Source organism: Aethalodelphis obliquidens, unplaced genomic scaffold (genome assembly GCF_003676395.1).
Source record: "Aethalodelphis obliquidens isolate GAN/ISIS:26980383/991018 unplaced genomic scaffold, ASM367639v1 scaffold44, whole genome shotgun sequence".
Taxonomy (NCBI): Eukaryota; Metazoa; Chordata; class Mammalia; order Artiodactyla; family Delphinidae; genus Aethalodelphis; species Aethalodelphis obliquidens.
Window position 1 is genome coordinate 15,834,747 of NW_020837988.1, and position 11,674 is coordinate 15,846,420.

At 45.7% G+C, this 11,674-nt stretch overlaps 1 protein-coding gene across 2 annotated transcripts in view; it reads right to left on the minus strand.

The window, feature by feature from the left end:
* The window catches only part of ITGB3 (integrin subunit beta 3), a 52,524-nt gene extending 44,779 nt beyond the window's left edge, over positions 1–7,745 (minus strand). For both annotated transcript variants that reach the window (XM_027081296.1, XM_027081295.1), the window contains exon 1: positions 7,643–7,745. In XM_027081296.1, the coding sequence (XP_026937097.1) occupies positions 7,643–7,709 (67 nt within the window). In that variant the 5' untranslated portion in view covers positions 7,710–7,745. The remainder of the gene's footprint in view (positions 1–7,642) is intronic.
* Positions 7,746–11,674: the final 3,929 nt, after the last annotated feature.

Here is an 11,674-nt window from a genome sequence, read left to right on the forward strand (position 1 = left end):
ACTGGCCAGGAGACAGGAGCCCCCAGGGCTAGACCCCACCAACGCCACTAAACTAGTTGTGTTATCTTGGGCAAGTCACTTCACCTCTCAGGACCTCCCTTTGTGCTTCTCTGTAAAACAAACGGTATTAGATGAGATGATTTTCAAGCTGCCGCCAGCCCTGGAAGTATATATATTCCAAACAGAAAGCATCAACAAGCTGACTAATACTCTAGGAAGCCTAACATCCCAGGGCCCCAGAACCCTCAAATATTGCACACATGTCCATTTCTTCCTAACAGCCTAACTAATATTTGATTCAAATGTTGCATCTCAAGTTCTGGAAAATTTTATCAGCACAGGCCCCACCTCCCATCTGACTCATTCAGTATAGAAAAGAGGCAAGCCCATACCAAGTTCTGTTTGAGGCCCAGCCCAGCAGCACCCTTTTGGTGACCTCCTTGGCATTCAACTGTCCAATTCTGCTACTTTTCCTCCTCAGGCTCATATCTTGTGGGTATAAACAGCAGGCGGTGGTGCTGTCACCAGCCCTTGCTTCCAGCCTGTCTTGGTAGGAAGGCAAATTGGTCCCACCATTTTGGAGGACAATTTGGAAAACGTATTAAAATTAAAATTTAAAATATTCGTGTCCTTTGACCCAGCAGCTTTCGTTTAAGAAATTCAGCCTGCAGAAACACTTGAACAAAGGTGCATAATAATGAACAAGGATGTCCCCTGCCACTTTATCAGTAGTAGCAGATAATTGGGGGTGATCCCAATGTCTACTAACAGGGAATTGGTTAAGAAAATTCAGGTATATCCACATAGCAATATGCCTTCTGGCTAGAGTTACAGCTCTTGGCATAAATAGTAATGGAAGGCCATGCACTGATATAAAAAGATGCTCACGGTATATTATTAAGTGACAATGATCCTACTGTGGATGATTCTGCTTGAGAAACAACAATAATGATAAATCATTATATATGGTGACATATACATAGGAAAAAATTCTGGAGTAACTGTCAACAGTGGTTATCTTTAAGTACAAGACTACAAGGGACTTGTACTTTCTACATTATTCTATTTCTGTACTGCTTGACTTTCTTTTTTTTTCCAGCCGTGCCATGCAGCTTGTGGCATATTAGTTCCCTGACCAGGGATTGAACCTTGGCCACTGCAGTGAAAGCGCTGAGTCCTAACCACGGGATGGCCAGGGAATGTCCTTGAATTTTTTTCCCCTCACAAAAAGTTGAATTCGTTTTATAAGCTAAAAAAAAACCTAAAGCTAATTTTAAATGTCTTCTCTTCTGTCTCAGTCTCTACATTTGCATTCATTTAAAGGTAGGCTCCCCAGGGCATGCCAGGCTCTCTACAAGCAAGCACCTTCAGCCCCAAAACCCAGTAGCCTCTTGGAATCCCAAAGCTCAAGGGGAACTCCAGAAGTAACTTGGCCAGCCCGCTCCCACAGCCTTCAGGAATCTCCCAGGAGAGTGTGGTCTAGTCTCTATCTGTAGGGGTCCCAGAGTGGGGGCACCGCACGCCCTCCTCTTCCACCTTCCCAAGGAGTTGGTCAAACCTGCCCCTTGCAGGTGGCTCCAGCCCAGGTTCAACCTGGAGGAGTTTATCACGTGCAGTGGCTAAAGCAGGGGGTTGGAATCATCAGCGGCTCTCACAGACCTGGGTTCCCTCTATCCAAGAATCCCATCACCAAGCAGATTTAGGGTTGACGACAGGGACTTTCAAAGTGGCTACTGAATGTGCCTTTCGCCAAACTTCTGGAGCTTTCTTCCAGGGCGAAGTTTTTCAAGCTTGTTTTTAACTGCAGACCTCCCTTTTTTCCCCCCCAAAGAAATCCTTAAACGGACTTCCACACTATTAATCAGCTAAAGGAAAAACTTCTCCAGCTGGTGGTGGGGAAGGGCAAGAGCAAACCAACATCTCTCCCTTTGACACATTCACCCGTTTGCAGCCCTTGAGACCCCAAGAGCCTGAGGCCCAGAGGTAAGATGACTTGTTCAAAATCACCCAGCAAATTGACAGAAAAGCCTGTTGAGCCATGAATTGCATACTGGTTTCTCAATTCCAGACCCACAGTTCTTTTCATCCTGAGGGGTTTTTTGCTATATGAACAAAAAAGTGGCTTTTGTTAAGTTGAAAAAATGTAACACAAGTTGAGGTAAAAGAATAGACATACACATGAGAATTATTACATATATACATACCAATAAGAATTATTACATATACATATTACATATGCAAGTTTAGGTAAAGGAATACACATACCCATGAGAATTATTACATACATTATTACATAATGCAATAATTCTTGCATTATTACATATGCAAGGATTATTACATATGCAAGATTTTACAAAAAATATGAATAGAACACACCATCTAATTAATAGTGAACATTAGGGGGGAACAGAATTAGAGGGGAACCAGCCATTTACTCTCCAACATGTGGCTTTCATATAATGAGCACACATCACCTCATTCACCCCGTGAATGTTTAAATAGCTTTACTAACTGAACTAAGAAATGCTGGCAGGGAGGAAGAGAAGTCTTTTTGTGGGAACATGAAAGAAAACCAGAAAGGAAGACTTACGGTGGGTTGTTTTTTTCAGAGATGCTACCCCAAATTTTAAAAGGTAGAATAGCCCCAGTTTACTTAGCTTCTAGCTCCAAAGATTGTGACATACCATATTTGACCACATTTGATTTTAGGGCCAAGGATAATAAAAGTGCTGGCTGCAAATGCATCTATCCAATTTCAAAATTTAGAAATTGAAAGCTGGATCTGGGTTTAACAGATATAGCCCCCTGCTTTCAGGGTAACTGTCTCAGAACCTGAGGAAGACAGAGTAGCCTGGGATAACCTCTTAACATTCTGATATACGCAACAACATGGATGAGTCTCGAACACATTATGCTAAGTGAAAAAAGCCAGACTTGGGCTTCCCTGGTGGCGCAGTGGTTGAGAGTCTGCCTGCCGATGCAGGGGACACGAGTTCGTGCCCCGGTCCGGGAAGATCCCACATGCCGCGGAGCGGCTGGGCCCGTGAGCCATGGCCGCTGAGCCTGCGCATCCGGAGCCTGTGCTCCACAACGGGAGAGGCCACAACAGTGAGAGGCCCGCTTACCACACACACAAAAAAAGCCAGAATTGAAAAGCTACACACTGTATGATTTCATTGATATGACATTCTGTAAAAGGAAGAATTGTAGGGACAGGAAACAGATCTGCCAGGAAATAAAGGTGGGGAAAGGAAATTGTTGACAAGGAGCTCAAGACAACTCTTTAGGGTGATGGAAATATTCTGTATCTTGATTATGCTGATGGTTACTTGACTGTGAGCATTTGTAAAAATTCATAGAACTGTACACCTAAAAAGGATGAATTTTACAGTACATAAATTACACCTAAATAAACTAACTATAAAGAAAAGAGTGATCCTGGCGATACTGTGTGCATGCAGAGAAAGGCAGATTTTATAAATTTTTGCTGCAGAGTCTCCCATTTAAATAAACACCAGCAGTTCACACAGGGAGAACAGGCAGTGTCATCTGCCTGCTGCCACCTGCACTTCCACTTGTGACCTGAGCTCCATCAGCCACAATGATTGTCCCACTCAGAAAGGGCCAGGGGTCAGGAGAAGAGAGAAGAGGCGATGGGGTGACGCAGCAGGCCAGCTCTGTGGGCAGCAGAGGGGGGTGGGTCAAGCCAAATGGTTGATCCCTGAAGCCGCTCAGTCATTCCCCCAGTTAATTATCTGTCTGCTGATTCATGAGTTGTGGTTCCTGTGGGCATGTTTCCTGGCTATCCCTGCCAACAAGGGCAGAAGGAGTCTTAGGGCTGGGAGGGGATGATAACCAGAGATCCTGAGTGGGGTGGGGAGCTGTAGAGGGGGAATTTCTACTAGGAAATTCCAGAGTCATATCCAGACTCCCCCTCGTCACTGTTGCCTCCTTGCCCCAATTATGCTGTGCCCAAGAGACCTCAGCTGCTCACACTCACAATTTTGAAGGTGGTAAAGAAGAATGCTGCCCTCCTGTGTATATTCCCCCAGGAGGTGGGGGGAAAAGCAAACACTTCACAGAGGATCCCCTGAGTTTCCAGCACCCTCAGAGCAGAGGTCTAAATGGTGCAAAAGTATAGAGGTCCAAATGCCCAAAGAACTCATGGGCTTGGCTGTATTCTAATATCCTCCAGAATGCCCAGATGGAGCACTTGAGGATCGTCTATGAATGAATACAGACATTCAAATATTGGGTATCTTAAGGTGAGGCACATCTCCTCTAGATGCCTTTTCATAGCTTTCCATAGGTACGTATTTTTCCACCTATGTGTCAGCCACTGGGCATAGAGTGTCAAACAAAATAGACATGTCCTTCTTCTCAAAACCTGTGAATGTATTTTACTTTCCTCTTTTCCCAGGGACAGAACTTAAGGTTTTCTCATGGATAAAGCAAATGTATGGGCCTCTCTTCCTCTTGGACTCTTCTGTGAATTCTTATTGCGACGGAGCGGCTGAGATATGCCAAGCCACAAATGCAGAACGGGTTGAAATAAGGAGGAGTCCCCTGTCGCATAGCCATGGGAAAAGGGATCCCATGGGTCTCATTTAGGAACCTGGATTGTATTCATGCATGAAGCAGTAGCAGCCTTACCTCCAATACGTTGTAGTTACCAAGGATAGGAAGAATAATGCCATTTATTGAAAACTTTTTTTGTGCCTTTATCTCATTTAACTGACACAATCATAGAAGTATTATTTCCTCCACTTTACAGATGAGGAAACTGAGGACCCAAGAGATTAAGTCACTTGCCCAAAGTATGACAGATAATAAGAGGCAAAATCAAGAATTAAACCCACATCTGATTGGCTTTAAATCATAGCTGTCCCCTTCCCCAGCCAACAAGGCTTCCTCCTATGTCTCTCCAGGCTCTGAGGGCTCCTGCAGAGGGTTTCAGTTGGAGAGTTTCCAGAATATAAATCAGGAGGAGAAATCAGCACCTCAGCTCAGAACTAATCAATTTAGATGGTGATAGCAAACAAAACTTGTCACTCAGTAGGTCTCAGATTAGAATAAAGAACCATATTTGGGGGCTTCCCTGGTGCCACAGTGGTTGAGAATCCGCCTGCCAATGCAGGGGACATGGGTTTGAGCCCTGGTCCGGGAAGATCCCACGTGTCGCGGAGCAATTAAGCCTGTGTGCTACAACTACTGAGCCTGTGCTCTAGAGCCCACGAGCCACAACTACTGAGCCTGCATGCTGCAACTACTGAAGTCCGTGCCTAGAGCCCATGTTTTGCAACACGAGAAGCCACCGCAGTAAGAAGCCCGCACACCGCAACAAAGAGTAGCGCCTGCTCGCTGCAACTACAGAAAGCCCGTGTGCAGCAACGAAGACCCAATGCAGCCAAAAATAAATAAATTAAATTAATAAATTTATATAAAAAATAAAAGAACCATATTTGGGGGAAGCCACAAGACCCAAGAGTTCTTGAGTGAAGCTAAAAAGATCACCTTTGCACATGAATTCCAAAACTCAAGTCTATGCTCAAACAACCTCTCTATTCCCCATACGAGACTCTCCCACTCTGGGGTGGCCTCTCTGTGCCACTGCCACCCAGTTCTGTCTCTGTCCCTTCAACACTGTGTATCCCAATATAGCTCTCCAACTCTCATCCTGCATCTGCTTCCCAGGGATCTGATGTTACCTGCAAGCCAGCCCCCAACACTGGGATGGGGGATTTAATGACAATTGCAACTGCTTTTACGGGGGGGCTTATTACTCTGGAGGTCTTCTCTAGAGCCCATGCTCTTAAATATGACTCTATCCTGCCTCTCAGAGGGAGTCTGAGGCTAGCTCAGTACAACCTATCACCACTTCTGGAATCACCCCAATCACAACAATGAATCTGTGAACAGATCCCCAAGAGGATATTTCATGCAAACTTAGGTATGTCAATGCAGTGGAATCCTCTATGTATTATTGAAAAAAAAAAACAGATCGACAAAAGGTATACTCAGGGGTGGAGAGACACCAAAATAACAAATACGCTCTTCATTTCACTAATTGATCCAAGCACCATGCTAGGCTCTATCTTGTGTTGCCTTACTTACTTCTAAAACTGTAAGAAAATATAATGATTAGATTCAGAAATCATTCTGAAATTCAGGAAGCTGTAGATGTGGAAAAAAAAAAGCAAAAATGTTTTAAGTTCATGGAAGCAGGCATCTCCGTAGGAGACACCTGAATTGCCTCTGGATTTCTCCATTCAGACAGCATCTAACCAAGGCTCTAACCTCTCCCAGGGCTGAATGCTGGAGATTCATAATTCCATGCCATAGTCATCAGGCTGCTCACTGCAGGCTAAAGACATCAGCTGACCTGTTTGAGCATCTGTCACATGGGAAGCTTCAGCAGTAATAACTTAAACAGCCCCCTATATATTATCTCTAACTCCTTCATCAAGTTATGGGTCATAAATTGTGATGATTTCATGAGTGTATACTTATCTCCAAATTCAAGTCATATACATTAAATATATACAGCGTTTTGTATGTCAATCATACCTCAATAAAGTGGGTTTTTTTAAATGATGCTGTTGCCCTCTCCTGCACAATCTCTTATACATGCACGAGTCTTGAAGGAAGTCATCAAGTATTTATGAATAGCTATCTTCGAAATGGCCTTAGCAATAAATCTTACTTTTTAAAAAATATCTTCTGCAGGAACTAAATTGCCCTACAATGAGTACTACTCTTTTCACTAAAAGTAGGTATATGCACACTTGTGCGTCCTCTGCAGAGAAACACAGAGGAGGAGCCAGAGTTCTCCCTGGGAAGGTCACCCAGGCTCCAGAAAGATCACGGGCAGCACCCTTGGGCTGTGCTCTGCTCTGCCCCTCGCAGCACCAAGGAGGCCGAATGCCAACTGCCTTGGCAGCTAATCGTGTGCGCAGCAGCAGGAGAGACAAAGCCAGGGAGCCAAGCCAGCTCCAGGGACCCCTGGCGTAGCAGCTCGCATACAGTGGAGATTTTTCGGATGCTGGGTTTGTCCCGGAAGCAGAGGCACCGCTGCCACCCGGGGACACTGTAGGAGGCAGAGCCCTCATCCTCCTCCGAATCGTTCCCGCAGGGGGCCACCAAGCAAAAACCAAACAGAAACTTGGGAGAAAGTGTACACAAAGAGAAAGGGGAATGTCGAGTAACCGGCAAACCCGGGGGCGCACACACTCTCATCCGAGAAGCTACAACCGCATCCCTCTGCCAACGCGCGGGAACAGCCCCGGGAAGCCCCAGCTCGCCTTGGCTTCCAGAGCCTTCGGAGGGCCGGGACCACCTGCGATGCGCGCAGCCGGGGCTGAACTCGGGGCTCAGAGATGCGCCCACCTCACCGCGCACGTTGAGACCGCCCGGAGCGGGCGCCTAACCTGGCTAAGGGCTTCGGTGTCCCGGAGGACCCGCCCCTAGGTAGCCTCTCGCCTTTCCCACAGCGGGGCCCGGAAGGTCCCCAGCTCCGGGCTCCGACAGCCCCAGGCTGGCCCCGCGCACTCGGAGCGCAGCCGCGCAGGACCCGCCCGCCCGGTTTCCCCGCTCGAAGTCTGCACACTTGGCTGCGTCCCCGCCGCGCGGGAGCCTCACTCACCTCCGACGCCGACGCCCGCCAGCGCCCCCAGCACCAGCACAGCGGCCCACAGCGGCAGCGCTCGCATCTCGTCCGCTGGCCGCCGCGCTCCGCCTCGGCCGCGTCCTCCAACCCCACAGCTAGCAGCGGCGCCCGCGGCCGCTTTTCCCGTGGCCGAAGGGGAGGGGACGCAGGGGGTGGGACGCAACGGGGCGGGCCGTGGACTTGCGCTTCCTCCCCTCTGGCACTTTTCTGGACCCTCCACCGCATGGGGGGAAGTGAGAAACCGCCGCTCGTTTCTCGCCACTTCGGCTCAGCCGGCGGGGATCGCCCGCGGGTACGCAAGGCAAGACTGGGACCAGGGAAAGGGGGCGGGGGTCGAGGTCGCAGACATCCTGGTCCCAGGGTGCGCGCTGGGCACTTGGAATACTTAGAAAAACCAGGAACCTCTGGCACTTTTCCCTGGAGACACCCACGCGGCTTTCTCTTTCCCCTGAATTCCTTGGGCACTTGCCCTCTGTACCTTGAGTTTTGGTCATTCACACATTCATTTAATTGACAAACCTGCTGAATGCCTACTCTGTGCCAGGCCCCGGTTTAGTCCTTTATTATTCACTAATTTTTATCTTGGTTTGGTTCGGTTTTCAGGTAAACTGTAAACCTCTTGAGGACAGGACCACATCTCAAGCTGTGTGAGCACCTGATGTCCAGAAGGGGCCTTTCTCTACAAATACCTGCTTGCACGGGGTAAGTATCTGATAAACGTTTCAAGACAGTCAATATACTGCCTCCACTCAAACTCACAGGCTCTGGAGCTTTATCTTACTCTCTTCAAAGGCCTCCTGCCTCCACCGAATCCTACCTATTGCTCTCTGGGTCCTCCCCAAACTAGAAACTTCAGGAGGCTCAAAGGGGCAAAATGCTAGGGCTATGAGCAGGAGGCCACCAGTGGCAGGGGCTGGTTCAGGCTGCCTCGATGGGAAACTCTAAGGATGATTAAAAACAAGGCCTGAAGACTTCCCTGGTGGCGCAGCGGTTAAGAATCCGCCTGCCAGTGCAGGGGACACGGGTTCGAGCCCAGGTCCCACATGCCACAGAGCAACTAAGCCCGTGTGCCACAACTACTGAGCCCATGTGCCACAGCTACTGAAGCCCGTGCGCCTAAAGCCTGTGTTCCGCAACAAGAGAAGCCACCGCAGTGAGAAGCCCGTGCACCGCAACGAAGAGTAGTCCCTGGTCGCCACAACTAGAGAAAGCCCGTGCACAGCAACAAAGACCCAACACAGCCAAAAATAAATAAATCAATAAATAAATTTATAAAAAAATAAATAAATAAGGCCTGAGGCATCAGGCAGGATTTGGACATCTCTCCAGCTCTTGGGCTCCCCTAAAGGCTTTCAGGCTGCCCCTGGGCTTCCCTAAGCCCTCTCCTGAGACACACAAGATACCTGAAAACTGGCCCTGCCTCAGATGTCCAGCCTCATCTCCCATCCTAGTCCAAGAAGATACTTAGCATTCCCGAACACGCCATGCCTCTCTGTCTGATTGATCTTACTTCCTTTTTCCACCTGGAAAATTCCACTTCTCTTTCAAAACATCTCAGATGTCACTTCTTCCATGTAATCTTATCTGATATCCCCCTTCCTTCTGCCCCACCCTCAGCAGAGATGGGCATTCCCTCCTCAGACCTCCCAAACACTAGGATACACCAAAAGAATAGCACACATCAGCAGAAGTGTCACTAGCAATTTGCAAGGAGGCAGGGGAGGAGCCAGCCCACAGTGGGTAGATGGGCTTCCTGACCTGAGGACAATATACCTCTCCTAGCTGCTGGAAGGCCTCTAGGTCAGAAGCCATTTCAACAGTGTTGCCATTGCCCTGGTGCAAAATCCAGATCACACAGCCTGGTTACATCTCTGCCTCGATATTTACTTATGTGTTTAATTCCTATATATATATAACCAGTCTCCCATTCACCTAGCTGTCTCCTCAGCCTAGCTCTGCTGGTGCCAACCACTTGGGGTGGGCACCGGCCCAGAAAACATGCCATCCAAATTTCCAACCCCTTCAGCCTGAAGAACTTTCTTTAGCACATCTTGTAATTAAGGTTCACTGGCAGCAGATGTGCTCAACTTTCACTGGTTTCATCCTAATTTTTAGTGATATTTCTTATATAGAGATTTCTAGATTAATAGGGTTTTTTTTTCTTTCAGTACTTCAAAGATGTTGTCCCACTGTTATCTTGGCCTCCACTGTTTCTGATAAGAAGTCAGCCATCATTTATTGTATTTTATTTATTTATTTTTGGCCGTGCGACACGCAACTTTTGGTATCTTAGTTCCCTGACCAGGGATCGAACCCTGGCCCTCGGCAGTAAACGCACAGGGTCCTAACCATTGGACTGCCAGGGAATTCCCATCATTTACATTCTTGTTCCCTTGTCTTTTCCCTCTGGCTTTTTTTTTTTTTTAATCATTTACACTTACAGAAAAGTTTAAAAATATTAGAGAGTTCCCTTTTATTCTTCACTGTTTCCCCTATTATTAACATTTGGATTACCATATTGTAATTATTGAACACAGGAAGTTAACATCGATATGATACTATTAACTAATCTAGACACAATATTTGAATTTTGCCAGTATTCCACTAACGTCCTTTTTTTGGTGTAAGATCCAATCCAGGATCCCATATTGTATTGTCATCATGTCTCCTTAGTCTCCTTCAATCTATGACATTTTCTCAGTCTTCCTTTTCTTCTCATCACCTTGACACTTTTGTGTCAATTATTAGGCCAGTTATGGTATAGTATGACCCTCAGTTTGGGTTTGTCTGATGTTTTCTCATGATTGTATTGAGGCATTCTATACAAGAATATCACAAAAAGTATGTGCCTTGTCATTACATTATATCAAGGGGTACATGATGACAATACATCTTATTACTTACAGTGTTAACTTTGGTCACATGGTTAAGGTGGTGTCTGCCAGGTTTCTTCACTATAAATAACTATTTTGCTCTTTGTAATTAGTAAATACTTTATGAGAATACTGCAATTCTATGCAAATATCCTGTTTCTCTTCATACTTTCACCCACTAATTTTAGCATCCATCAACGGTTCTTGACTGCAATTAGTTAGTGTGATGGTTGGTTAATAGTGATTTTCCACTTCCATTTTTCCTTCTACAGCTATTAATTGGTATTCCATAGTAAGGAAGACCTGCCTCCTTCTTCCTCACTTTTAAAATTCAGTTATTTATTTGTATCAGTATGAATTCATGGGTATTTATTTTATTCTATGAGTTATAATCCGATACTATGATTTATTTTGTTGCTCAAACTTTCTCAGTTTGACTCTAGCTGCTTTTAATGTACTCTTTATCTTTGGTTTTTAGCAGCTGGACTGTAAGATGAGTCAGTGGTTTTGTTCATACTTATCCTGCTTGAGGTTGGTGAGACTCTTGGATATATAAGTGGTTTATTTTTCACCAAATATAGGAACTCCTTAGCCATTATTTCTTCCAATATTTTCTCTGCCCATTCTCTCTCTCCTTACCTTCTGAAACTCCAATTACCCATATTTAGATGTTATCGAAAATAAATTGTCCCACAGGCCACTGAGGCTCCAGGTTTTTTAAATCATTTCTTTTTGTTTGTTTTTCAGTTAAACAGTAATCTCTCTTTAAGTTTCCAAACCCTTCCTTTGGCACTCTCTAATATGCGTTAAGCCTAGCCATGAAATTTTTCAGACATTGTGTTTTAAGTTCTAGAATTCCCCTTTGCTTGTCTTTCATAGTTTCAGTTTCTCTGCAGAGATTCCCCATATCTTCAATAATTATGTCTATATTCTCCTTTAAGCCCTTAAACATGTTTACAACCACTATTCTAAAATTTCAGTCTGCTAATTCTGACTCATCTCAGGAAATGTATCACTTTATTGCTTTTTTTTAAAATGGTGGGTCCCAATTTCCTGCTTCTTCATATGTATAGTAATATTAGATTATATACTAAACATTGTGAATTATTCGTTTCAGAGTGTATATTGTCTTCCC